Source organism: Drosophila willistoni (assembly GCF_018902025.1).
Source record: "Drosophila willistoni isolate 14030-0811.24 chromosome 2L unlocalized genomic scaffold, UCI_dwil_1.1 Seg72.1, whole genome shotgun sequence".
In the NCBI taxonomy this organism is placed as follows: Eukaryota; Metazoa; Arthropoda; class Insecta; order Diptera; family Drosophilidae; genus Drosophila; species Drosophila willistoni.
The window spans coordinates 482,629-508,207 of record NW_025814049.1 but is presented as its reverse complement, the minus strand read 5'-3'; the positions used below and the strand labels follow the sequence as shown (position 1 = coordinate 508,207).

General features: G+C 34.7%; 4 protein-coding genes across 8 annotated transcripts; 2 read left to right on the top strand and 2 right to left on the bottom strand.

The window, feature by feature from the left end:
* The first annotated feature begins 595 nt into the window (after positions 1-595).
* LOC6637958 (probable phospholipid-transporting ATPase IA) lies at positions 596-24,919 on the top strand. 5 transcript variants are annotated; one of them, XM_023175006.2, is made up of 11 exons: positions 3,403-4,017; positions 16,848-16,974; positions 17,055-17,238; positions 17,311-17,471; positions 17,544-17,741; positions 17,813-19,187; positions 19,249-20,055; positions 20,123-20,376; positions 20,448-20,546; positions 24,236-24,318; positions 24,595-24,919. In XM_023175006.2, the coding sequence occupies exons 1-11, from the start codon at positions 3,498-3,500 to the stop codon at positions 24,690-24,692; spliced, it is 3,906 nt and encodes a 1,301-aa protein (XP_023030774.2). In that variant the 5' UTR covers positions 3,403-3,497; the 3' UTR covers positions 24,693-24,919. The 5 variants fall into 5 exon arrangements, with proteins under 5 accessions (XP_023030783.1, XP_023030774.2, XP_023030763.2 ...); XM_023175015.2 differs by lacking the exons at positions 3,403-4,017; positions 24,236-24,318; positions 24,595-24,919 and adding exons at positions 596-978; positions 22,139-22,633; XM_023174995.2 differs by lacking the exons at positions 24,236-24,318; positions 24,595-24,919 and adding an exon at positions 22,139-22,633.
* Positions 4,685-5,530, bottom strand: LOC6637959 (trypsin alpha-3). Its single transcript, XM_002061035.3, has one exon. The coding sequence runs from the start codon at positions 5,513-5,515 to the stop codon at positions 4,730-4,732; it is 786 nt and encodes a 261-aa protein (XP_002061071.1). The 5' UTR covers positions 5,516-5,530; the 3' UTR covers positions 4,685-4,729.
* LOC6637979 lies at positions 5,895-6,510 on the bottom strand. The gene is made up of 2 exons (XM_002061036.4): positions 6,189-6,510; positions 5,895-6,130 (listed from the first exon to the last, which is right to left on the bottom strand). Exons 1-2 carry the CDS (start codon positions 6,375-6,377, stop codon positions 6,092-6,094), a joined length of 228 nt encoding a protein of 75 aa, XP_002061072.2. The 5' UTR covers positions 6,378-6,510; the 3' UTR covers positions 5,895-6,091.
* Positions 16,114-16,812, top strand: LOC111518416 (protein D2). Its single transcript, XM_023175025.2, has one exon. The coding sequence runs from the start codon at positions 16,218-16,220 to the stop codon at positions 16,773-16,775; it is 558 nt and encodes a 185-aa protein (XP_023030793.1). The 5' UTR covers positions 16,114-16,217; the 3' UTR covers positions 16,776-16,812.
* Positions 24,920-25,579: the final 660 nt, after the last annotated feature.

Sequence of the window (25,579 nt, the reverse complement as noted above, 5' to 3'; positions counted from 1 at the left end):
GCAGTTGAATGTAATAATGCCTTTAGACTATAAGTAATTTTTACAGTCATTTTATGGAATAAAATTTTTATGTTAGAATATGAACAAATTTGGTTGGTGTTTTTTTACTTTTACTGGTATTGAAGACTGTGCTTCAGTGATTAGCTCATAATAAATAGCATATTGATAACGAATTTGTTTAATATAAAAAAAAAATTAACAAGGGTTTGTTTAGATCAATTGTATTATAACTGAACTTAACGTATTTTTGATCTAAAACAAACAACGTAAGTAATTTACATATAATTTTTGAAATTTTGTAACGAAAGCGATTGAATCTTTTCAAGAATAGGTTCTAATGATTTTAGATTAATATAATTTTATAGTTTAAGTAGTTTATTGCTTTAATTTCTAAATATATATATTTCTAAGCTGATTTAGAAACCGAAATATATATTTTCAAAAGATTGGATTGGATATGTTTACCAAAATTCAAACGTTTGCGCCTATTTGCCATTCACCCTGTATAATAGGGGGAAGAAATAGGGGCTGCCAGCTTAATAGGGTCAACAATAGTGTGCACAATTTCGCAGAATAGGGTGAATAAAAAACTAAACAAATAAGAGCAGCTACATAAACTAAACAAGTGACTAAAGTGTAAGAAGCCGACAAACCTTAAAATCAGTTTAAAATATATATATACATATATACACAAAAAAGGGCGCATCAAGTACAGTTCTTTATATATTATGTCTCCTTATCAAGTAAAGTAATCGTGAGTTTGCGGTGCGGCGAGATAAATGCATACACATGTATAGGATTTTATGCAAATATTGTGAATGTGTGCTTGTGTGTGTTATTTACATTAATAACAATGTGTGCTAATTGTGCATAAGAAGAAGCCAAAGAAGAGCAAATGCATTATGCCTGCCGTGTCACGTCTCTCACGACTTTCATATCGCCGCAATGAGTTCATTGGACCCGGTCTTTTAAATTCCAGTGAGTAAATCTTTAAATTTAGTTTTCAATTCATTTACAGTTAACCAAAGGTTTGATTCATTCACTTATTGAGGTCATAGAAATCTACTTCTTTTTTTTTGTATTAATTAATTTTTGTAAGAATTATTGACAATTGCTTAAAGCCTCCAACTAGATAAGATAGCAACAGATACAAATCCAACCTCATTTTGTTGTATCTTGTGACTAAAATAAACTATGAACAATATGAAAGCTACAAAATGCCGGTGTTTTACAATTTTAAACGCGTTTTTGACTTAGACATTATTAATATATATGTATGTATAAAAAAGAAAAATGTTCCACATGTCGTATGTGTAATATGATTTTGAAACTTGTTGAGCTTCATGTTTAGTCAGAAGGTTTACGTTATAACCCAATAAAACCTTCTGAGAAATGTCGAATACCTATGGATATCCTACTATAGTATATTTCAGTTTCTCACAGTAATTCTATTATCACACATGGCCGGGGAACCCTTAACACTTACAACCACGGCTGCGGTTTGGTTAACCGTGGGTACAACTCATGGCATTTATTAATTCACTAATTGTGAGGTTTTCGTTTTTATTTATATTTTGAATTCTTCTTCTTGATAAGCAATCTTTTAATATTACTAACTAATTTTAAATAAAAATCAAATAAATTAGAAATATTTATTGACCTCAAGCCGACTAAAACCCAGTTAATTTTTTTGTCTTCAATACTATTTTAAAATCTTCGAAGTTGTGAGAAAGTTCGTTACAAGAAAAATTTCTCAATAATTCTCAAGCACCTGTAAAACCGGATGCCTCCAATTTTGTCCCTCGTGGATTGGCCGGTGGATGTTTCCTTAGGCTTACAACTTTTATTCTGTCTACATTCCTATATATATTTTGTAGCTTCCATATCCTTTTTTCTTCAGTAAGATACTTTATCAAACGGGATGAATTATCAGAAGATACAAGGGTCAAAGTGGCTGTGGGGTGAAATTACGTTATGTTGTATATAATGTGTATTACTTTAAGGCATTTTCTAGGCCACGAGTACATTCAGTTCAATAAGGAACTTTTTCCCGCTCGCTCCTGCAACACATAAGTTGGAAAGAAAAAAAAAGTAAAACATGTACTTACATATGTATAGAAACATTTGCCACTGCGACGAACATTGAGTCCCAAAACTATTTTAAAGTTCATGTCCATCTGGTATCCTTTTAATATTTCCATCCATCAGCAACAACAACAACATGACCCCCATCCACTAACAAAAAGGGAACTTTCACTTCGTGCTCGTCGTTAAGGACCGAAGGACGAGCTTATTACCGAGTATTGCGTCTCTGTGTCTCACTGTGTGTGTGTGTTGCCTCTGACTCTGTTTCTGTTTCTGTGTGCAGAGGATCCGTAGTTGGTTTTTGATTTTCGCGTGCAATGGACGTGTATTGTCGCCGTCCTCGTGGTCGTCGTGGTGGTCGCAGTTGACAAGCAGGACACAGATTTGCCACATATACAGACAGGCACACTCACACACACACACAAGCACACCCTTCCTGGTAAAATCCATTTAGAGAAAGAAAAAAAAAGGACAATAACTGCAACTGCAAAAAACTGACAAACAGCAAAACTCGTGCCCCCCTCTTATTCTATTTAAACTAATTTGCATACGTCTCTGTGTTCGATAATTTGAAGGTTCCGCTTTCAATTTGTTTATCAATAATTTATAATGCCATGAGGCGGAAGATAGATAGTCCCTCTGGGGGGAACGAGAATGAATTTTTCAAGTAGATTATGGATAAGAAAGCCACTTGAATTTAAAGAGTAAAGCACTTTTATTAATAGCTTGTAGATTTACTTTTGACATTGTATTTGCCAGGATGTTTGCATGTTTTTGTTATTATTTTTGCCCATTTTGTTGTCTTTTTTAATGCATATGCGTGACTAGAAAGAGAAACGAGCCATTTCGCTTTTTCGAAATGTCAAAAAAGTAAAATGAATTTTTGATTTCTTGTCGAGTCGAGTAGTAGGTCGGGTTTTCTGTCGTTTTAAATTGCTCGCTGGGTCAGAGGGTCAGAGGGTCAGAGGCGGGGAGGGCCAGTTAGCTGCTGTTGCTTTTGCTGCTGCTGCTGCAACAGGAAATGTAATTTCTAGTGCCAGTTGTTTTAGTTCTCAACACCTGTCTGTAACTTGGTGTAAGTCAAGGTTAGTGTTAGAGACGAAAAATGGATAAAACCCACCCGACAACCAACCGACGACAGAGGTTAAATACCTTACATAACTAATCGAAAGGATTTTTAAGAATCCCAAGTGCCTTGATGCCAAAATAAAAAAAAAACCACAACCAACCGACAAAAAAACCAAAAAAATATAACAAACCGAGTGCCTATAAATTAGACCACTTTATTAAAACACCTTAAGTGCCTTAAAAACATGTCGGGATCCTATCAACGTCAGAGTCTAGAGCTGCATGATGGCGGTCAGGATCATAACCATCTTGGTCATAGCATTAGCAATATATCAGCCTCATCTATGGGCAGTCAGAGGCGTCGCCAACAGCAGAGGGCAGCACAACATCGTCAAGAGTCATGGTTTCGTCACTCAATGCCGCCGGCAGTTAATCGTGACTTTGAATCATTGGAGCATTTGAGACCGGAATCAACAAATGGCCTCGATGAACAATTGGCCGCCTCCGTGTCCAATTCAAATTCAAACAGTGCCACCTTATGCGGCAGTCGCAGCATACATCTAAATAGTGCGAATAGTAATCTAGGATTCATTGACTCTGATACACCAAATACCCCAGTGACCCCCACAAGATCGACTTCAACGTCGATGCAACAACAAGCCCAAGCTTTGGGTCCATCTGTGTCCAACTCAGTAACCGGTTCAGTATTAGCTGATGCTACCCGCCGTTTAAGTCGCAAATCGCGTAATCGCAAGGACTCGAGAGGTTCCATTCTATCCAGTCGTAGTCGTGCCTCGACTTTAGCTTCACGTGGCCTGCGGATGACAGCGTCGTTTTTGCGTAGAAAACGCGCTGAATATGAAGGTAAGTCAGTGGTTAAATCTCTCTAAATAGAGTGCCTGTTTTCCCATCCTTTAGTCATGGCATTTGGATCAATATTCTAGTCGCCAAGATGTCTGACTCCTTATTATGTACCCTGCACCCACAGGGCAAACAAGGGGATATTATAATCACAAAAGCACTGCCGATTTCATAAATAAATATAGGGTATGAATGGGCAATGTCACGTTTGACGTGACATGAAGTGACTTTGTTCTTAGTTTCTTAGTTAAAGAACTTGTGCTAACTCCATATCTACAATCGACCAACTGCCTGAAATCATCTTCCATGTATTGTATGTACAATTCTATAGCAATATTAAATGTATCAAAATACAATTTGGTACACAAAGATATGACATTAATATCCATCAGTTTACCGAATTTCATAAAAATTGGAATTCAAATGATGCGAAAAATGTTGTAAGAAAAGCGCCATAAGGAAAGATTTAATCGCTAAGTGCTCGCGAGATGCCTTGTCTTTACTGCTTAATGCAAGGTATAACCAAGTCGGTCTACCAAGTTCCTCCCATAATTTTATTATGTGTTTGTTTTCTTTGTGGGAAGGATAAGAAGAACTTCTTTCTTGCCATCTTTTCAAGTTATCACTTAATGGGGCCTAAATATTTGAAATTGTTTGCTCTGCTTGAAAATTAAATGCTAAAGTCAGTTTTATTGTATAACAATAATAAAAGATATTAAACGGTCTTTTGAGCTGCCAATATCCAATCTCTAAGTTCGGCCACATTGGCATAAACACCCGGATAGTTGGCTAATGCACATTCCGTTCCCCAAGAGACGACACCAACCAGTTGGCCATTCAAGACGAGAGGACCACCAGAGTCGCCTTGACAAGAGTCTTTCTTATCCGCTGCTGCGCAAATCATAGTCTCTTTGATTCTGGAGCCATAGCCGTATGAAGAACTGGCACATTGTGAGCGTCCCACAATATTGGTGTCAATATAACGCAACTGGCTGGAAAGATATCCCTCATACGATGTTGTACCATAGCCCGAACATCTTGCTGCTCCACCATGTGGCGGAGTTGTGGTGGCCAATTCGATTGCTTTCATTGTCGTGCCCAGAGATAATTTCTTGGACAAACGCAGCACTGCTATGTCATTTAGAAAAGTGCTGGCATTGTATCCCTCGTGAATTTTATAAGCCGCAACCGAGTAAAGGGTACCACCTGAGGAACGATAACTGGAACCAGCACGAACTTGAAGAGTGGACGCCGATTTGATATCCTTAAAGCAATGAGCCGCAGTAACAATGATTGTATTACTGATGATGGAACCACCGCAAAAATGTTTTCCCGAATTTTGCAATGAAACTTGCCACGGGAATGTTGTAATTGCAGCCAAAGTGCCACCCACAATGCGTCCATCTAGTTCCAATTGGGGCTCTACTCCAAGAGGAATCACTGAGCCATGTGCAAAACTCACAAGGAGTAGGGTAAAAGCGCTTGAAATTGCAATAAACATTTCTGCAATGGTTAACTGAATGGCTAGCTGAAGACACCCAAGGGTCTTATATACAGAACGTGTTTCCGCTGACCGATTGATTATCAATGTTTGTTAGATAGAGATTAAAATCTATGGCCATATATTAAGAAATCGGAATGCAACTTGTAAATTATAATGGTATTAAATATCAAAATGCGCGCATTATTCTTCCAATTGTTAAGTGATTATTACCTGACTATTATCTTTGATTTACAATACATGGCAGATCGCACATTTTAACGATTTCGCGTGACGTTTTACCCACATGTTATATATGCCAATTCACTGTAAATTTTAAGAGATTATTTGGGGAAGATCAATAACTTGCAAAAACCCTTTTCATTGATAACACAAAATATATATATATATGTATATATTTATACACGTAATTGGCGAAAAGGGAAAAACACACAGCATGAACACATTCTTCTCATAAGTAAACAACTTTAGTAAAATTGTCACGTCGACGAAAATTTTTTTATTATCTTTTGGGATGTTGGTGGCTTGGTGGGAGGAGAAGAGGGAAATTCCTTTTAGTCGATTGCAAAGTATGACTTAAATTCGTCTTTTGGGTATCTCTGAGCCGCCCAGTTGCTAAACGAATAGAAGCTTTCAACTCCAGGATAAATTTAATGTTATTTCTCAAACTCACCAGGCTCTCATCTGGCAGCAAAGATGAGGGTTTATCCATTTCCATTTTCCAATTTTCCGTATACGTAAAGTATTCAACAATCCGTTTGAACGTTACTTGTTTTCTTGGCTTAATGCTTTCACTAATACCATCATTTTCATTGGTATTTCTTGAGATAAGTATGGGCTTTGGCGTTGCCTCTTCAGTCATGGTTATTCAAAACAATAGCAAAATATAATACCTCAGTATTAGGTAATCTTTAATGAATTATTATGGGAAAAAACAATGATTTGAAAGTTAAAGAAAAGGGTATATATAAATTTTCAAACGATTCGGTTACAATTTTTGGGCGGAATTGACAGATTTTTTTTTTATTTTAGGGGTATGTACTTTATTTTCGTATACAATTCGGATATATATCACACTATTTAAATTTAAAATAATTAATCCATCAAAATGGCTTTAGCAATAATTTGAGGTTATGTTTATGTTTGACTAGGTTAAATAAGTAAAGCTTTTAAACAAACCCCCTTAATTTTTAATTTGACACATTTATTTGCTTTGTTCAACAAATTTAGCCCATACTAAACTGTCTCTTACACTTTAAAGGTCGTCGTTTTACAGAGTGGTCATGTTTGAGGTTATGTTTTTCATTGTATAGTACAGTGTGAGGACAACAGTTTGAGGATATGCCTATGGTTTGCCATTAATGATAAGATCTTCAATTGAAACGCTTTAGTTGATTGAAAAAGAAAATTTATAGCTTTACAATGGGCTTTAGGGATGGGCAATTTAGTTCACCAATTGATTTGACATTTACTTTTAGTGCTTTTTATTAAACCATCCTGTGATGTACCTGTGAGATCATCGGTAACTCGATTTATATGTTTTTTTGCTTGTTTTCCATGACATCACCATCATCATCGTCATCTTCTCTATTGAGGTTAGTTGCGAGACGTGGGTATCCTAATGTGCACGACATGAGATACCGCATTAGCAGTCAAACGTGATTGTCCTGCAAATTGTTAAAAGGTTTTTTCATTTGTCCTTTCCTTAAACTTGATAGTTTTCTATCAATTTAGGTGACATCACTAAATCTGCTTTGAGTCCTTGTCTATTTAAGATAGTCTAAAAATCAAAAACATTTTGTCATATTTTGTTTAATGTAAGTAATTGCTTTCAGTTCCAATTATGAGTCAAATTTTATCAATCTTGTAATTCATTAATTTGAGTTCAGTGTTTACTGATTTATATCTAGTTGGAATAGTAATAAAGTAAGCAACTCTCAGCATGATTAATAACTTTTGAACATAAGTTACATATGTAACTAGCTTAGTAATTGTCTCGCAAGGTGTGGCATCTGTTAAGTCCACATTAGTTAATGCGGATTTTTGGGTGTAGCCAGGATACCATCTAAAAAAGGCAATTAGTGTTTGGAAAATTACACAAAATCAATTAGTTTTAAGTTAACTTTTGTTGACCATAGAAAAATTTAGATTACTAACATACTACTATAGCTAGTTTCGCTATTTGGCTATTAAATTTATTTGTAGTTTATTTTAACAATTTTAAAGCCTATTTGAAGAACATTTCTGTAGTCTTTATGCGAACTTTATGTCATTAGTAAGTAAGATTAGTAGTAGTTATTGATATAAATCGGAACAAGATTAGAAAAGTGTCAAAAGAGATTAATAAAAAAAGAAAAAAATCCGTATCAACAATCGAAATCTGGTTTCGTTTTTTCATACCAAGTGATTAGATTACGAAATTGTGTACCAATAAATTAGCTGGTGATTCAAATAAATTTTTTAAATAAGGCATAGTTGAAATACCAATTAGGTTTGTCATATTAAATCTAGTCAAATTTTTGCTCCATATTGACATTTCTTTTCTTTTTATTTGCGTACTTTAAAAAAAAAGTATTTTATATAAGATATTTAGCATGGTTGCTAAAGATGTGTGACTCCGCACTTGTTTAAAGCGTTTCTTACTTAATTATTTACGTATCCAAAATTGTAGTGATTCATGCTTCGTATTTCTAAGATTCATAATATTACTATGAGAATACTTAGGTTTCCATGTAATATAGTGGTCAGATAATCAAGATTTGTCTACATACGATCTTTAGAAGAATTTTACTGATTGTAAGAAGTAAATTTACGTGATTCCCTGTAGAACGAAGTAAGATTGAAGAAATATTTTAATTAAGCAATTTAATCTTTTTACATACCTAATACAAGAGACTACAATAAAATTTGAATGGTTTTTACTTTCAAAATCCCTGTGATCTTTGCTCCTTGTAGGTGCTCTAAGGGACACATTAACGACTCTTTTGTTGATTATGAATCTACATATATCTTTTTACATACATTATGTGATTAAAAACAATCTACTTACCGTTTGATGATTCCAATATACCATTTTATTCAATGAGTGCATGGTATAACAAAAAATCACTTCACGGTAATATGAATTGTTAACCGTTACGAATTGATTGATATGAAATAAGCATTTTATTTTATTTTGGATATGGCAAGGTAATGTCCGACTCGGGCCATATGGCAACGCTAGTAGTTATAATATCCACAAATCAAGTGGTGGTGCATATTCCGCTCTCCCACACGGCTATACACTTGATGGTTGTTGTTTTGGTTTTGGGTTTACTTTTGGTTTAGTTGCTGGCCGTGCTCACTGGCAAAACGTTGTTCGTTCGCACTATAAAGAGCGGGCGCGTGCGTTTTTAACGACCGGTTCACCGAGACTACGTGTTGAACGAATGCGAATTAAATAAATTTATTTATTTAAAAAAAAATAGAAGAAATAATACGTAAATGAAACCAATTTAATGTTTGCTTGAAAATCATTCGCGTCGACGCAACTTCTATTGTTCTTACAAACTTAGGTCATTAGGGTATCTTAATGTTCACATACCTACGTAATATACATACAAACTAGTTATTTCTTTTTTTTAAGAAAGGTCAACTTTAATCATATTACGCTAGTTATAAATATATAAATCAGAAGCGATTAAATCTGGTCACAGGAAACAGAAAGCATGTGAATCAAAAAAAAAAATGCCGCCAAGTTAAATTTTCATACGCCATGTGTGCCACACACGATAAGTTCTCTCCAAGGAGTTTCTTCGTATAGGGATTTAGAAATTAGCAAGAAATTTCAAGCACGTGGCGTCGAGTGGTTTTTGTAAATTGTATGTTTGTTTATTTTTTTTTTATTCTTTTGTGACGTTTACCATCATTAAACCCCTCTCACTTTTACTCTGCCTATCTCTCACTCAATTAGTAGCTCTTGTCTTTCGTCACTTGCTTAGAAGATGATTTGTATACAGAAGTACAGTGGAAGCTCTCTTTAGATGGATAGCAACAAATACATGTGTCTCAATTAAGTGAATTTCCACTGTTCCTGCATTGTGACATTGTGTTATTGTACTGTACTCTTATTCTGATGTTTACCGTTATATCCCCCCCGCCCCATAATATCGTTCTCAATTAGTTGCTCTTTCCTTTTTGCACTTGCTTAGAAGATAGTTTGGATACATGCCTACATACTCTCTTATGTACTCTTATCCCCATACATATGTACATACATACATCTTTATGTATTTATTTTACATTATTGTGATATTGTCATTGTAATATTGTAATTGTTGTTTTTTATTTTATTGAATGTTGTTCAAACTAGTTTTTTCATGTTTTGTTTTCGTCATCTGTTTTTCCCCAATTTCAATTCTGTGTGTTTTCGCACACTTGGTTATTGTTGTTTCTTCTGTTTTATGTTCTTTGCCGTTTTTTCTCTGCTGTTGTTTTATCGCACATTAGCACAAAGAGCCGCTGCCGCGACCGTTGCACACATTTCAGTTGGTGGATATTTGCATTTTGCAATTGCAAAAAACGTTTTTATTTTTTTTTTCATTCGCACCTTGAAACTAAAAATCGAACATACGGCAACTTTCTCTCAACTACTTACTCCATCGTCTTCGTCTCCGACTCTGCCTCCCACTTCAACGCCCACATCGATCATCTCTGACTTCATTGATATGATGTTGGCTTGTCGTGAAAATAGACATAGATTTCAGTTGAGACTTGAAGGTAAATAATAGTGACTAAAATAAAATGTATTTTATTTGTATCCAGTATTCGTCATCGTTTGGCATTTGTCATCTCCTCCCCGACAAAAGTTAATTCGCAGCTGATTCAATGTTGTTGCCAAAAAAAAAATTTATCCCAAATATAATGCGGCGGCCTTTGTAGAAAGTTTTGCTTTTTTTTGTTTTTGTTTTTTGCTTTGCTCTCGCTCTCCATCTGTCTGTCTTTTGTTAATTTTCGTCACTTTTGCTTTCAATTGCCAAGAGTGGCATAAATCTTGTATAAATTGTGAAAGAAAAAGAAATGGAAAAAATTATGTTCATATGTATGTATGAATAGCTGCACATTTTCTTAGAATAAATTTCGCCTGAATTCGTTGGTGAGGGGAGTAGTGGAAATAGAGGTGAATCTAGGGGAACCCTTGCCGCGGTCAGCGAAGAAAATTTGACAGTTGCGCCAAATCCGTTCCTGGGAAGAGTAAGGGGGCGTAATTTGTTTTTTTGTTTTTTTTTTTTTTATTTAATGGCCCACAGAAAATGACAGAGAATTGTCGATGACATCGTCGGCACAATCTATTGTTTTCTGGTTGATTGCCAATAATTTTGTATCGATTTGATTTCGTACAATTGCCTTAGCCACCATCCCCGCCATCCCCCTTTAACATTCTGACAACTATGCAATTTTAGTGACTTCACTACGAATACATTACACATGATTGTGAATTATAGATGACACACGTAAGGAGTCTGAGTAGTACCTAATCATCTTTTATTCAATTCTTTACTCTGCATTATATACATATATACTACATAATGTGTATTTACATTTGAAGGAAGAGAGAGAGAGAGAGAGAGAGGGAAAGAGCGAAATATTTATCACCTTTACCTGATTAGTCAATTCCATTCGTACATTGTTAACAATGTTTTCAATGCATTGCATTGTGAGCGACAATTTCATTGTCTGTGTATTGGTTAGTATCTGTGTGTTTACTCAACTGTCTTGAGTATAAACCTTAACATTAAGTCGGAAAAGGGGAGCGGGCGTTGACTTGGGAATACCCTATATAGAGATGGAGGGCATATTAAATATTTGCTTACTTAACTGCAAATAATCTTTAAGATATGCCAAGTATCTTAGTCTCTTTTCGTTTTTATTTGCAATAAATGTTATATTTATATGAATTTTGTATAAATAAAGTCGAGACAAGGAACCAGGGAGCTGAAATTCCCATACTTGGGCTTATATTTACTCCCATATTGCAGATTTATATTCATTTTTGATAAGATATACAAGTTTTATCGGATAAGGATAAACAAGTGTTCATTTGTAGTCGTTTTTAAAATTAGGACTCCCCAAAAAATCCAATTGATTGTTAGTCTTTAACGAATAGTTGATCTAATAGATAGCGACTGCGGAGGTGAAATCGGACTCGGATTTCGAAATTATAGTAGATTAAGACTTAAAATGTCGTTAGTGGGGAAGGAAATTCGCTCCATTTTCTTCTTTGCGGATACACCATTAGATTAGGTTCCCACAAAAAAGCCTTGAAAACTTATTAATTATAGTTAAAGGCCGTTAAGTAGAGTTCCAAAGACTAATTACAAATGTATACTAAGAGGTTAGATACTTATACTTTTACCAACTTACCTGCTTGGAATAAAATATTAATTTTAAAGGTTCTGAAGTAGAGTAATAATAGCAAACTACATTTTGGAACTAAGAGTTTAAATCCCATTTTTTGTACTAAGAAATAAGATCCTATAGTCCTCAAAATTAGCTATTATATTATGACAGACTCTTAGAAGCTATTATACTTCTAGATCAATATATTAAATATTTCTGCTGCAAAATCAATCACTAAGTTACTGTAGCCTCTTTTTTGTAAGTCAGTTTATCTGGTTTTCAGGGTGAGCGAGCAAGTAACATTCATTTACTTAACTTTTTTGCTGTTTCGTAAGTCATATCTGGCCGAGATTGAAGCGGCCGGTACAGTCATTTTGTGGGAGTAATAAATTTGTCATGTAAAAATTTACAAAAATTTAATACATGTAGCTCTATAAATTCCTAAAGAAAATGTATACACACACGTACATACATATGTAAATGTATAGGTATATTTTTCTTTTTGGCAATTCTAGAAACAAGTAAATATGTTTGGAATGAATCCAAAATACTTCTTTCATACGGACATCTGTATGTTTATATTTCTATATATTTTTAGAATACACTTTTTATTGCGTCGCATATGAGATATATATACACATACGTATGTATGTATGTATGTGTGTACATCGACATTGTACATATCTCTATCTATATGTCTGTCTATCTATCTGCAAATAAGCCAAATAGCTTTAGCTTTTATTTGCTTTTCAATAATTTAGGTCACACTCCAATGGAAGTCGGATTGGTAATAGTAATTCAATTGACACTGCGGGTTTCCACCTACTCTTATAAATATTTATAGCTAATTTTGTTAGCTTCGTCCAAGTGTAATATAAACAAGGCCAATAGGAGTTCCTTTTTTCTTTCTTGACTCAAAGTAAAATGCAAGGCGACGAATACGATGGTATCAGTAGGTTGAAACAATCGATATATGTATTTAAGTGGATTTTGTTTCTCCTAGAAGGTTCTTACAATTACCTTATTTATTTTTCGTCTTCTTAATGTGGGATTTTTTCAATCCTATAGGGAATATGTTGCAGTTTTCTGTTTCCTGTTTAATTACAATCCTAGACAACCATATACATATGTATGTATTTAGTTTATTTATGCCATTTTGATACCCCACATAATTAGGCTTGAAGGGTATCAACAGATTTTACTTATTTTTACTATATTTATGTAGGTTGTTGGTCCTTTTTGCATAGTAGAGAAATCAACCAGCTTAAAATGTTTAGCTCAATCAAATATTTAAAAAGAAGAACTTAAATTCAAACTTTAAAAATTCGGAATCTCTTCGTTTATTTTGAAAACCAAACCCTCTTGATTTTTCGTAAATAATACTTTAATAATTTTGAAAAGTCAACAACCTCTTCTTAAGAACTACAAATATTATTTTGTAACAAATTTTTCATAATAGGACAATTTCAACTAATCAAAATGTTTAAGTTAAAAAAACTGATGAATCAAAAGTCTGAAATTTGTCAAAAATCAATTTCTAAAAAATTCTTAACTCAATTATTCTTCATTTGTCCAAAAAATCCTACGCCTTTTACTAAGTAATTCTAAATGCTCACAAGGACTAAAAATAATGCAGTTGATGATCTTTGTATTTAATTATGTGTCCAATTAAACTTGTTTTGTCAGACTCTACTACATACCAACTACATTAGAACCAACTACTAATAATATCTAATATCGTTCTTAGAATTTTGTTTATTCCGATGACAGATTGTATAAATTATCGTATTATCTATACGTTCCCTATTAGCTTTAGGTTGTTTATTTAGTTAATTGAACTATATTAGAATATTTATGATACCTTTAGAAAATATGAAAATTATTTATTAGAAGTTTTGCTTAATAAAAAGAAACCACAAATTGAGCTCTAATTATTAGAATATTACGGGTTTTTTTTTTAATGGCGGAACGAATGGCAATTCGAATCGAATGGAAGCATATTAAGTACAAGGTACTTAAAAGTCTCGACGTCACTCGTCTCCAACATATACATGTGTAGAATGTATACAGTTATAGCCAAAAAACACGTCATTCCGGTTGGTTAATAATGGGTACATATGAACGGAATGTACACAACCCTCCCTACATATGCAAATAGAAATACTTTGGGGGTCTCTATATATTTTTTTTTTGTTTTTCCAAACAGACAATGAAAAGCATTTTATGTTAGTCGTTGACTTCCGCTTGATTATAGACGAGGTCATTGTTCTCTCTCACTCTTTGTCACTCTATCCCTTTCGTGTCCAATGCCTTGGGCGTTTTTTTTTACCTTTAAATTTGCTGGCGTGCGCGCTGGTAGGTCCCTACAGGATTGTAATGGAAACAATAATTATATATTGTATGCGGTAAATAGATTTCTACATTGATTTCATGTGAATTTAAAAACAGCAACGAAATTAAAAGAAAAAAACCCAGTAAACCGGTTGTAAATAAAATATATATGTATGTAAAAAAACAAACTTTCTGTATCTCAAAATGTTTGCAAAATTCAAGTTGCATTTAAAAATCGCATTTGCGACAACGTCTAACTGAGAAATTCAAAAACAAAACAAGAAAAATTTACGTGAATTTACAAAATCAACGGCCAATTAAAGTGTGAAAAACAAAGTGTTTGTAGAATCATGTTAACATGTCAGATTCTAGTCAAAATAAGCGAACAGAAATTGGCCAAAATACCAATGGCAGCAGCAACAACAACAACAATAATGGCCAAAATCATCATAGAGACATCAATAGCCAGACAACAAGTCAAGCCTCAATTGCCCGTAATCCTACGGGCGTAGTGCAACAGGTGCAAAGTTGGTGTCAACGTGGCTGGCGGCGTTTAAGAGCAGAGGCTCTAAGACGTACAGCAGCCACAGGACCAGCTGCAGCTAACCCACCACCAGGACCACAACAAACACCGCCGACAACGACGAACTCAAGAGAGCTAAATGCCATCGAAGTCCAAGGCGAGGATAGTTCGTCGTCGAATGATAGAACAGAGGCCGATGGTGGCATACGGCCGCAACGTTTAGGCAGGGGCAAGCCCCCAAATCAATCTCAGACACGAGCCCCAACGAATTGGATAACTAGCTCGAGGCGTTACTTAGCGAAAGCCATTCAGGGCACATCCAGGATAACCAAAGGTGCTTAGAGTTAATGTACTTTTATTTTGTTTCCCCTATTTTTTCTACTTTTCTGTTGTTGGGTCTCTCTGACAGGCGCACGCGCTCTCTAGAGATTTTTCGTATTTTCTGTTTTGCTTACAGCTTTCGCATTTACCCCCCCCCCCCAACACACACACACACACACACACAAATATATGTATCTGTATATACCTTTTATCTGTGCAGCAGGAATACCTCCACTTTCGATTTGTGTGGTGGTTTACTGAACGAGTTTTTGCTACGCATCCTTTGGTCCTTGTTTCGGGGGCATATGCAGCAGTGTCGTCTTTCAACTGAACTTAAACGCACACGCACGCATTAAAGAAAAGGTCCTTGCCAGGACTAAAGAGAAAAATATATATTTAAATAGAAAACTCTAGAGTGGCATTTTAAATTACTTATAAATTGTGACTTAATTGTAGTTGTATCAACTACAACATAAAAACCAATTAAAACTTAAAACTTGCATGCAAAAATAATGCCCAACACATGACAAAAGTGTGACAAATCGATAAAATTTTGCACCTTAATTACAATTGACTCTGAAAACATTCGACCAAGAAATTAAAAAGCGAAAAGATTGTGTTACACCTAAGAGTTTAGAAAGACGAGCAAGTTGAAAAAGTCTTAACTACAATGAAGCTACTGAATAAATTCAAGTGAAAACGAGTGAAAAATTCAGATTATAGTCTAAGGATTATAAGCGCAAGCGCTCTAAATCCCTATAACATTTCGTCACGCCCTATATACGCCCACTTGTGGCATTAGAGGCAACCTGGGATTTCCTAGACGTAATACGAATCAAACACAGGCCGGCGAAAGTATTGCCTTTGTGCCCGTTGGTGAACACGACGACGGCAACGACAACGACAACGACGACGAAGACGAAAACGAGGAAGAGGACGAGAATCTCCATGAAGTGGCCGAAGAGACATCTCTAACACGCAGGCAAAATAGAATGGCTTTTCGTAATGTTTACAAGGCACTGCGTATGCGTTGGAGTCGTAAGTTTTATTTAGGTTTCTCAATCTAGTAGGTTGCCCAACCCACCCAAAAAAAAAAAACAACAAAATTATTGCTTTGGTATCTCAAAATTCTCAAGAGAATCGGAAAAAATGTTTATTGCATGCCCTCAAGAAGAACCGGCCAAGGACTTGGGCAAACTTCTCAAAAAACATCGCCTCATACCAAATGTGCTAAAATGTGAACCGCAAACACTTATTAAAATACTCTATTCTTGCGATGTGAAAGTGCAACCAAGTGATTATCTGAGTCCCGATGTGGTACGTTTAGCACCCATTATCAGATGGATGTCAGATCCACATAAATACTATACTTTGGCCATGATTGAGCCAGATGGGAGACGTGATAACCATGATTACTTGCATTGGCTAGTGGGCAATATACCAGGTTGTGATGTGGTACATGGCGACATTTTGGCCGCCTATATAGGAGCACAACCTTCGGTTGATACGGGCAGACATCGTTATCTATTTGTGGCCTATAAACAATATTGTGAATTGGATTTCGAAGAGCCACCCATGACAGTGGAACAGAATGAAGGACGTTTTAATTTCAATATCAATCGTTTTGCTAAAAAATATGCTCTAGGCAATCCCGTGGCAGCAAATTTCTTTCTATCCGAATTTGAATATGATGATTTTGATCTATAGAAATTAAAGAAAATAGACATGAAAATAATTAGATTAATTTATGGTATTATTATTTATTCATGTCCATTGCAGATGATGAGGAGTTCACCTCATCGGCTGGCTATGATGGGGGCGATGATGGAGAGAGGCGTGTCATAGCATTGAATTCACCTCAACCCGTTAAGTATTGCAATAATCGCATTACCACAGCTAAATATAAGTAAGTGAAACTAGAGATAAGGTTAATCATTTAATTGAAAAGGATTAAACGTCTTTATATTTTTATATATGTATTTACAGTGTTATAAGCTTTTTGCCGTCATTTCTGTTTGAGCAGTTTCGACGTTATTCCAATTGCTTTTTCCTTTTAATTGCATTATTACAACAAATCCCAGAAGTATCACCGACGGGTCGTTATACCACATTGGTGCCATTAATATTCATATTATCAGTTAGTGCCATCAAGGAGATCATTGAAGATATTGTAAGTCCCAACCAATGGTTAACTAATTTGAATCTTGTTGATTGATTGATTTTGCTTTTGTTTTTCTTTTAGAAACGTCATCGTGCTGATAATGAGATAAATCATCGTTTAATTGATCGATTAGAGAATGGCACTTGGAAAACAGTTCGTTGGTCCGAGCTGACAGTGGGTGATATCATTAAAGTGACGATTGATTCATTCTTTCCCGCAGATCTTATATTGCTATCTTCTAGGTGAGTTTGGTGCATCTAATTAGAAATGGCCATAAAAGTTTGTAATTTATGCAATGATTCGATTTTTTCCAGTGAACCGCAAGCCATGTGTTTCATTGAAACGGCTAATTTGGATGGGGAAACTAATCTAAAGATACGTCAAGGTGTTCCCGCTACGGCAAAGATGTTGGAAACAAAAGACTTGGCACAATTGCAAGGCAGAATAGAATGTGAATTACCCAATCGGCATTTATACGAATTCAATGGGGTGCTAAAGGAATATGACAAACAGTGAGTTAACTTAAACCGCAAATGTCTTAGTGTCTTAGCCTAATCTCTTTTATTTTCTTCGATTTACTTAGACCTGTGTCACTTGGCAGTGATCAGGTGCTGCAGCGTGGTGCCATGTTACGGAATACTTCTTGGATATTTGGTATCGTCGTATATTCGGGACACGAGACGAAATTAATGAAAAACTCTACCTCAGCACCGCTTAAGCGGTCCACAGTCGATCGATTGACCAATACACAAATTCTAATGCTCTTCATGATCCTCATTTCGTTGTGCATAACGAGTGGCATGTGCAATTTGATTTGGACACGCGATCACGCCGAAACCGATTGGTATCTGGGTCTATTCGATGATTTCAAGGGCAAGAATCTAGGCTACAATCTGTTGACGTTCTTCATTCTCTACAACAATCTCATACCAATATCACTGCAAGTCACTTTAGAGTTGGTGCGATTTCTGCAGGCCATCTTCATTAACTACGACATTGAAATGTATCATGAAGAATCGAATATGCCGGCCATGGCACGCACATCCAATCTGAATGAGGAATTGGGCATGGTTAAGTACATCTTCTCAGACAAGACGGGCACATTGACCCGCAATGTAATGATATTCAAGAAGTGTTCAATAGCCAATCATGTGTATAAGCCGGAACGGACACCAACAGAGTCGCAGCTGGTGCAAAATATCCTATCACGTCACGAGACAGCCAAAGATATTGAAGAGTTCTTGGAACTACTAGCCGTGTGCCATACGGTAATACCAGAGAGAAAAGAGGATGGTACAATCATTTATCATGCCGCCAGCCCTGATGAACGGGCTTTGGTCGATGGAGCACGTACGTTTGGTTACATTTTCGATACCCGTACCCCGGAGTATGTGGAAATCAATGCTCTGGGTGAACGGCGGCGTTACGAGGTCCTCAATGTGCTGGAATTCACATCGACAAGGAAGCGCATGTCTGTGATTGTTCGTACACCGGAAGGTCGTATTAAACTCTTCTGCAAGGGGGCCGACACAGTTATTTATGAACGCCTCTCGGCGAGGGATCATGCCTACAGAGATGCAACATTGCAGCATCTGGAGGAATTTGCCTCGGAGGGATTGCGTACTCTTTGTCTAGCCACGGCCGATATACCCGCCGATGTTTATGCAGAATGGCAGGAAACTTATTTTAGAGCTGCGACAGCCTTGCAATATCGTGAACGTAAAGTTGAGGATGCAGCAAATCTAATTGAGATCAATTTGCGTCTTTTGGGAGCAACTGCCATTGAGGATCGACTGCAGGATGGTGTGCCAGAGACAATCGCTGCTCTCCTTGATGCAGGCATTTATATATGGGTACTCACAGGCGACAAACAGGAGACGGCCATAAATATTGGTTACTCATGCAAATTAATTTCTCACTCCATGGATATTCTAATACTAAACGAAGAGAGTCTCGATGTAAGCATATCAAAACATTTATATTTATGTAAATAATTTATATATTCATTGTTTTTTACAGGCCACACGCGATGTCATACATCGGCATTATGGCGAATTCAAGGACTCAACAGCTAAAGATGCAAATGTTGCTTTGGTTATCGACGGCAAGACCCTGAAATATGCTTTGAGCTGTGATTTGCGTGGAGATTTTCAAGAACTTTGCCTTATCTGTCGTGTGGTAATCTGCTGTCGCGTATCGCCCATGCAAAAGGCCGAAGTGGTCGAACTGGTTACACAGCATACAAAAGCCGTGACCCTGGCCATTGGAGATGGTGCCAACGATGTGGCCATGATACAGAAGGCTAACGTGGGCATTGGCATCTCAGGCGTAGAAGGTTTACAAGCAGCATGTGCATCGGATTACTCAATTGCCCAGTTTCGTTATTTGCAACGTCTTCTGCTGGTGCATGGAGCTTGGAATTATGCTCGAATTAGCAAGCTAATCCTTTACAGCTTCTACAAGAATGTCTGCCTGTATGTCATAGAGTTGTGGTTCGCCCTCTATTCGGGTTGGTCTGGCCAGATTCTGTTTGAACGCTGGACGATTGGTCTTTATAATGTTGTATTCACGGCTCTGCCACCCTTTGCAATGGGACTCTTTGAGAAATTCTGTACGGCCGAGACAATGCTCAAGTATCCGCTACTCTATAAGCCATCACAGAATGCCAAATTATTCAATGTGAAAGTATTTTGGATATGGATTTTTAATGCCCTGCTACATTCAGTGTTTCTATTTTGGTTACCCATGTGCGCTTATAAATTTGAAACCATTTGGAGTGATGGCAAGACAAGCGACTATCTAATGCTGGGCAATATGGTCTATACGGTAAAATTAACATCAATATATATCATCTCGATTGGTTTTAATATGTATTTTCTCCTATTCCTTGCAGTATGTTGTGGTAACTGTTTGCTTGAAGGCAGGACTCATTACCAGTTCATGGACCTGGTTAACTCACATGTCAATTTGGGGTTCCATAGTCCTGTGGTTTATATTCCTCATCATTTATAGTCGCTTTTGGCCAACATTAAACTTTGCCAGTAATTTTGCTGGCATGGATATACAATTACTAAGTACACCAGTTTTTTGGCTAGGTCTGCTACTGGTGCCCATTACTACGCTATTAATCGATGTGATTTGTAAACTGTAAGTGTGTTTAATAGCTAAAACTTCATATATATATATATATATTAATTATAATATCTGCTCTGATTTAGCATACATAATACTGTATTTAAAACGCTAACGGAAGCGGTCCGGGAGACCGAAATCCAACGCTCTGATCCCGCACAAGTAATGAATGAATCTCGATCTTCGTAAGTATCTTTTGGACTCATGTCTGACACTAAATCTAAATAGTTATTATTTAGTTTTGAGTTTTGTCCCTTCCCCCCTCTTTCATTTCTCTAAATGGAATTGGAAAAAAAGTATTATCTATAACAAATACATCTTATTTAGTTTTAATCTAATTTTCAATTTGAATTGTTGCGCATTTCTACAACAAAAAAAAAACCAAACAAATCAAAAGCGAAACCCCAGAATTTAAACCCAACTAAAATTTCCATAGATAATTCCCTTAATTAAATGCAAAAAAAAAAAAAACAAATCCCTTCTATCTCTACCTTACACATACTCTGCCTAATCGTTGTTCTATTTTGCACACTTTTCTGTAATTGAAATTTCTATTTTTTTTTTCGTTTCTTCATTTCTATAGTGTTTGTTTTGGTTCATTCTACCATTAACTACTTAATCGCCCTGCTTCTCATCCAAAAACAAAACCCCAAAAAAAAAAAAACCCAGTGTCCAAAAGCATGTTAATACATTCCTACTATGTATATGTTATATACTATATATATATATAGATGTATTTGTAGTTGTTTTTGTTCCAATTGTAATTGTAAAACCCAATCAATCACTTGTTTGAATTGTGTTTGTTTGAATATCTGTCCTAGACAACCAATTAGTAATATTGCAAAAGTTGCTCGAATTATTCTTAGTATTAAACACACACACACTCGCACACCCACACAACCCACCCACCAGAAATATAACTAAACAATAATGTAATTAATTCCAATATCTGATGAGAATAATAAATAAGGACTACACTGTTAACATAAAAACACCAAAACTGAATGTACATAAACATTGAAAGAAAGAAAACCAACTAAGGTTTTCTTTTTTTTTCCAAGTACATATATTTAATGCTTAGTGTGTACTTAGTAATTACAATTATCTAGTTTTAGTATTACAAAAAAAAAGTCAACAAGTTGAATTATTTTTTGTCTGTTTTGAAATACTTTGTTACACTTACAATACAAAATATATATATAAATAAAACAAAAAACACACCATAAACATAAACTATACATAGATAATGTGAAACGAAATGTGAATTTTTTTTGTTGTACAAAATCTTTTGTTAATTGCAATTGATTGTAGTTTGTAATTATTAAACAATTAATTGAGCAATGTTATTTTGAATGCAGTAAATTGTTAAATTGAATCAAGAAAAAGTATATATACATATATGTATGTAATTTGTGTAGAAACAAACACAATTTTCTATTTACAAAATGAAAATGAAATGCAAAAATCAAAAACAATAAATATTGAAATCAATTTTCCACCATTTAATAAGCAAACATCAACAAAAATCAAAAACTAAAATGCAAAACAAATTTCAAAATTGTGATATTTTTATCATTTTTCTCTCTCTCTCTTTCCCTATCAATCTATAATTCTATTCAATATGTATTTGATATAAACACACAAATCAATCAATCACATTTTCTTATATTTAACTCTATATATTGAAAATTGAACATACAATTCCCGACCCTCCCTTAACCTCACCTTCAATCAATTAACCCTAATCCTATATGCACCTTCCGTGTGACCTTATTAGGGACTCTGGCTTTGGATACACGCTTGGTAAACTAATACACTCCAGTCATATCCTGTTAACGCCAAAGCGTTCAAAGACGACCACAACAGGACGTGGCAGTGAAAAGGCGAAACCAAATCGAAGAAATCAACTGGCATCGCAAATCAGTTTGAATGCGAATCAAGCAACGAATCCTCAGTTAAGAGTTGAAAATTTGGATTTCGTTGAGGACAGCGTCGAGCAGCAATACTTTAGGCAAAGACAACGCTGGCGGGCTGGATTTCCCACAATTGTCAGACTCAATGCTGGAGGGAGCAGTGGCAACGGCAGCGCCGAAGATAATGTCGATAGCCATGAACCCATGACTACTCTTCACATTTAAATAAGCACTAACTTAATAAGTATTGGGGCTGTGGCTAGTATTTAATTAGAATAATGTGTATTATAAGTTCAAATCGAATAGTCAAATTCATATCAAACATTTAGAAAAATACATTTATGTAAGGCGAAAGAAAAGGTATTAGTTAACTTTATGTAAGCTCTACCAACTGTGATAGTGTACACCTTAAATAATTGTTTTTTGTCAATTTTGTGAAACAATAATCTTTTTTCTGTAACTCTAAGCGAATTGAATATCTAAAAAGAGAAGGACAACTATTCCACTAGCCTCACTTAACGTTTAACATTTATGACTATAATTTAGTTAGTTAACAAAACTTTTAAGATACTTGAACAGGTTGTAATTTATAAAGAATGGAATCTCTCAAACAAAACTGCAAGGATATACGTTTGTTTGTATGTATATCTGTATCTATATGTATGTATGTGTGTGAATGTATATTCAATATTATAATTCCTTTATTTTATTTTAAACATAATTGAATGGGTATATGGATCTTGCACCACAATCTTTTCCTCTCACAAAGTTCCAGTTTATTGCATGTTGCATCGACCCAAAATTACTAAGGACGATTGGATGAAAGATTCTTTGCACTTTCTTTTTCTCTTTCTTGTACTTAAATTCTTATCATTTGTTATGTATGTATATGTATTTATTAATTGCACACACACACAACAATCACACAAACACATTCAATAAAAAAAATAAAAAATATTTTTAAAACGTTATACAAAATTAACACATCTCAACAACTAAAATAGCCTTTTACAATTAAGTAAACATTACTTACCAATACTCTAATAACCATAAATAATAAAAAACTAAGCAATACAAAATACAATGATGATGAAAATCTCAAGAAATATAATTTTCCAAATATGTTTTGTTTAAACAATTTTTATGAAATTTTGTGTGCCCGCGCAGTACTATGTATGCCTTGGGATCGATTATTCGGTGTAAGTAAATCTTAAATTGTGGATCAGAAAAGTTGGTCCAATCATGCACACACACACCAAAGACACCAAACACACCATCACACACATATTGTCATTCTAATAATCAATCACCAATGAGGTATGAGTACAAATGAAAGGAAAAAAATATTTTTTTTGCATTCCAAGCAGTTTTTTTACATTAGGAACTCTCCCACTATATTCATATATTGAAAATAGGAAATCAGACAGTCCAAATACAAATAATTTTGAAACACCTTTTTTTATTATTATTTTTTTTTTCTTAAACTTTCCTAACTTGTATATCTTATATATTATATATACCTATATATATTGTACGTAGTTCTTTGAAAGATGTAACACTCACATAAAGAAAAAGTTTTAGTTGCCAATTTTATACTTTACTTTTATGGTAGAAGGCTCAAAACAACAAAAAATCCAAAATATTATTATGTAAAATGTTGCATGTTTCCCCCTTATTAAATTTGGTAAACACCTAAAATCCTCCCTGTACGTCGTAACATATCCTTTAAGTGTCACCAAACAAAATTTAACCAAATCAAATGTAATTAAATAAAAAAAGATAAATAAATTCCCCTACTCCTCAACCCCCCTACAAGTGCTAACAATTCAAAATGGAAAACGAAACGAAAATGTCTATTTTAAAATTAGTTAAATCTTAAATCAAAAACACGAATTCCTTTACTAAAAACAAACTTGTTGCCCCACAATCCAAAAAAAAAAAAAAAACCATTAACTCTACAGATTTACTGAAACTGCGAGGCTGCTACGAAATGTGTTTACCCGTCGTGCCAATACAAGAGTCGAAACGGAAATAGAATTATCGCGTGAGTACCAAAAAACTACAATAAAGAAAATGATATTCAGTTTAGTTGTGCGACAAAATGCAGAGGAGAAGAGTGATATGTATGTAGGAGTTAGTCGGGGATACTCACAACATCCTCAGAAACCACACTACACCACAGACATACATAAACACACACATCAAAGAGTCAAAAGATGCCTCCTGAATTCCTTAAAAAAAAACCACCTAATCCTTAACCTTCTCTAACTTGTTTGACTTTCTTATAGAATATTTTAATTCAATCATTTCTTTCCCTTAGATGGTTATGCATTTTCTCAAGAGGAAGGTGGAGCTGTGCCACAGTCAATAGTTATACGTGCCTATGATACAAATTTGCCAAAACCAGAAGGCAACTAAGTAAACATGGCTAAGGAGAAGCTCTAAATTAGATTGGCTAACCACCGTCAAGAAGCAAAAAAAGGAATAAAGCAAATAATTATTAATAATAACTTATTCATGTATATATAAAAACCAAAAAAAAACAAAGAAAAAACATCAATATTTAAAAGAATATCACTTATCATGTAATTGTGTATGGATTATGTATGTATGAATATGTTCGTTTTAATCATTATAGAAAAATAATAGGCCAAACACCAATTAAAAACAACAACAACAACATCAACACACACATCAGAACTATTTGTGTCTTAATTATAACACTTTAATACATCAACAGAATCTAATTTCTAATATATAACTTTGTTAAGTGCTAAAAATAACAAACCATATATGCATACATATAATTTTTTTGTATCTTTACCTGTTTGTTATTTATTTTGTAAGCTCATTAAAAATGGAAAAACAAAAAAAAACAAATGAAATCATTATTAAGAGGCTCGCTCGAAATGTATTTGTATCTAATTGTACCCCCTCAAAAACCATCTATCGCGATGCTTTTGTGATACGCGAATACAGACTTTGCATTCTTTTCAAACTAAATCTAAGTAAACTGAAAACTAAAAAACTACAAAAACTAAAAAAAAAGAAGACAAACGAACATTTGTACCTACAATTAAATAGTACATTATTGTGAATTCGAACTTACATATTGATGTCTGTAAAACACTTCTGTATTTTTTCACTTTACCATTGATATTCATAGGAAATAAAAATATACTTATTACTTATAAATATAAACAAATTTTATTTTATACAAAGGGTTGGGAAGATAATTTCAATTTTTATTCTGCTTCTCCTTTCTATTCCGATTTATAATACTTTAAAGTTGAAAAACATCAAGA

Excerpts from the sequence above, each read along its gene's own strand:
- LOC6637959 (XM_002061035.3), bottom strand. The coding sequence starts at position 5,515 with ATGTTTATTGCAATTTCAAGCGCTTTTACCCTACTCCTTGTGAGTTTT.
- LOC111518416 (XM_023175025.2), top strand. The coding sequence starts at position 16,218 with ATGTTTATTGCATGCCCTCAAGAAGAACCGGCCAAGGACTTGGGCAAA.
- LOC6637958 (XM_023174995.2), top strand. The coding sequence starts at position 3,498 with ATGGGCAGTCAGAGGCGTCGCCAACAGCAGAGGGCAGCACAACATCGT. Across the intron at positions 17,742-17,812 it reads CTAAAGGAATATGACAAACA|ACCTGTGTCACTTGGCAGTG; the intron begins GTGAGTTAACTT and ends CGATTTACTTAG. Across the intron at positions 19,188-19,248 it reads TAAACGAAGAGAGTCTCGAT|GCCACACGCGATGTCATACA; the intron begins GTAAGCATATCA and ends TGTTTTTTACAG.
- LOC6637979 (XM_002061036.4), bottom strand. The coding sequence starts at position 6,377 with ATGACTGAAGAGGCAACGCCAAAGCCCATACTTATCTCAAGAAATACC. Across the intron at positions 6,131-6,188 it reads TGCTGCCAGATGAGAGCCTG|CAACTGGGCGGCTCAGAGAT; the intron begins GTGAGTTTGAGA and ends CTATTCGTTTAG.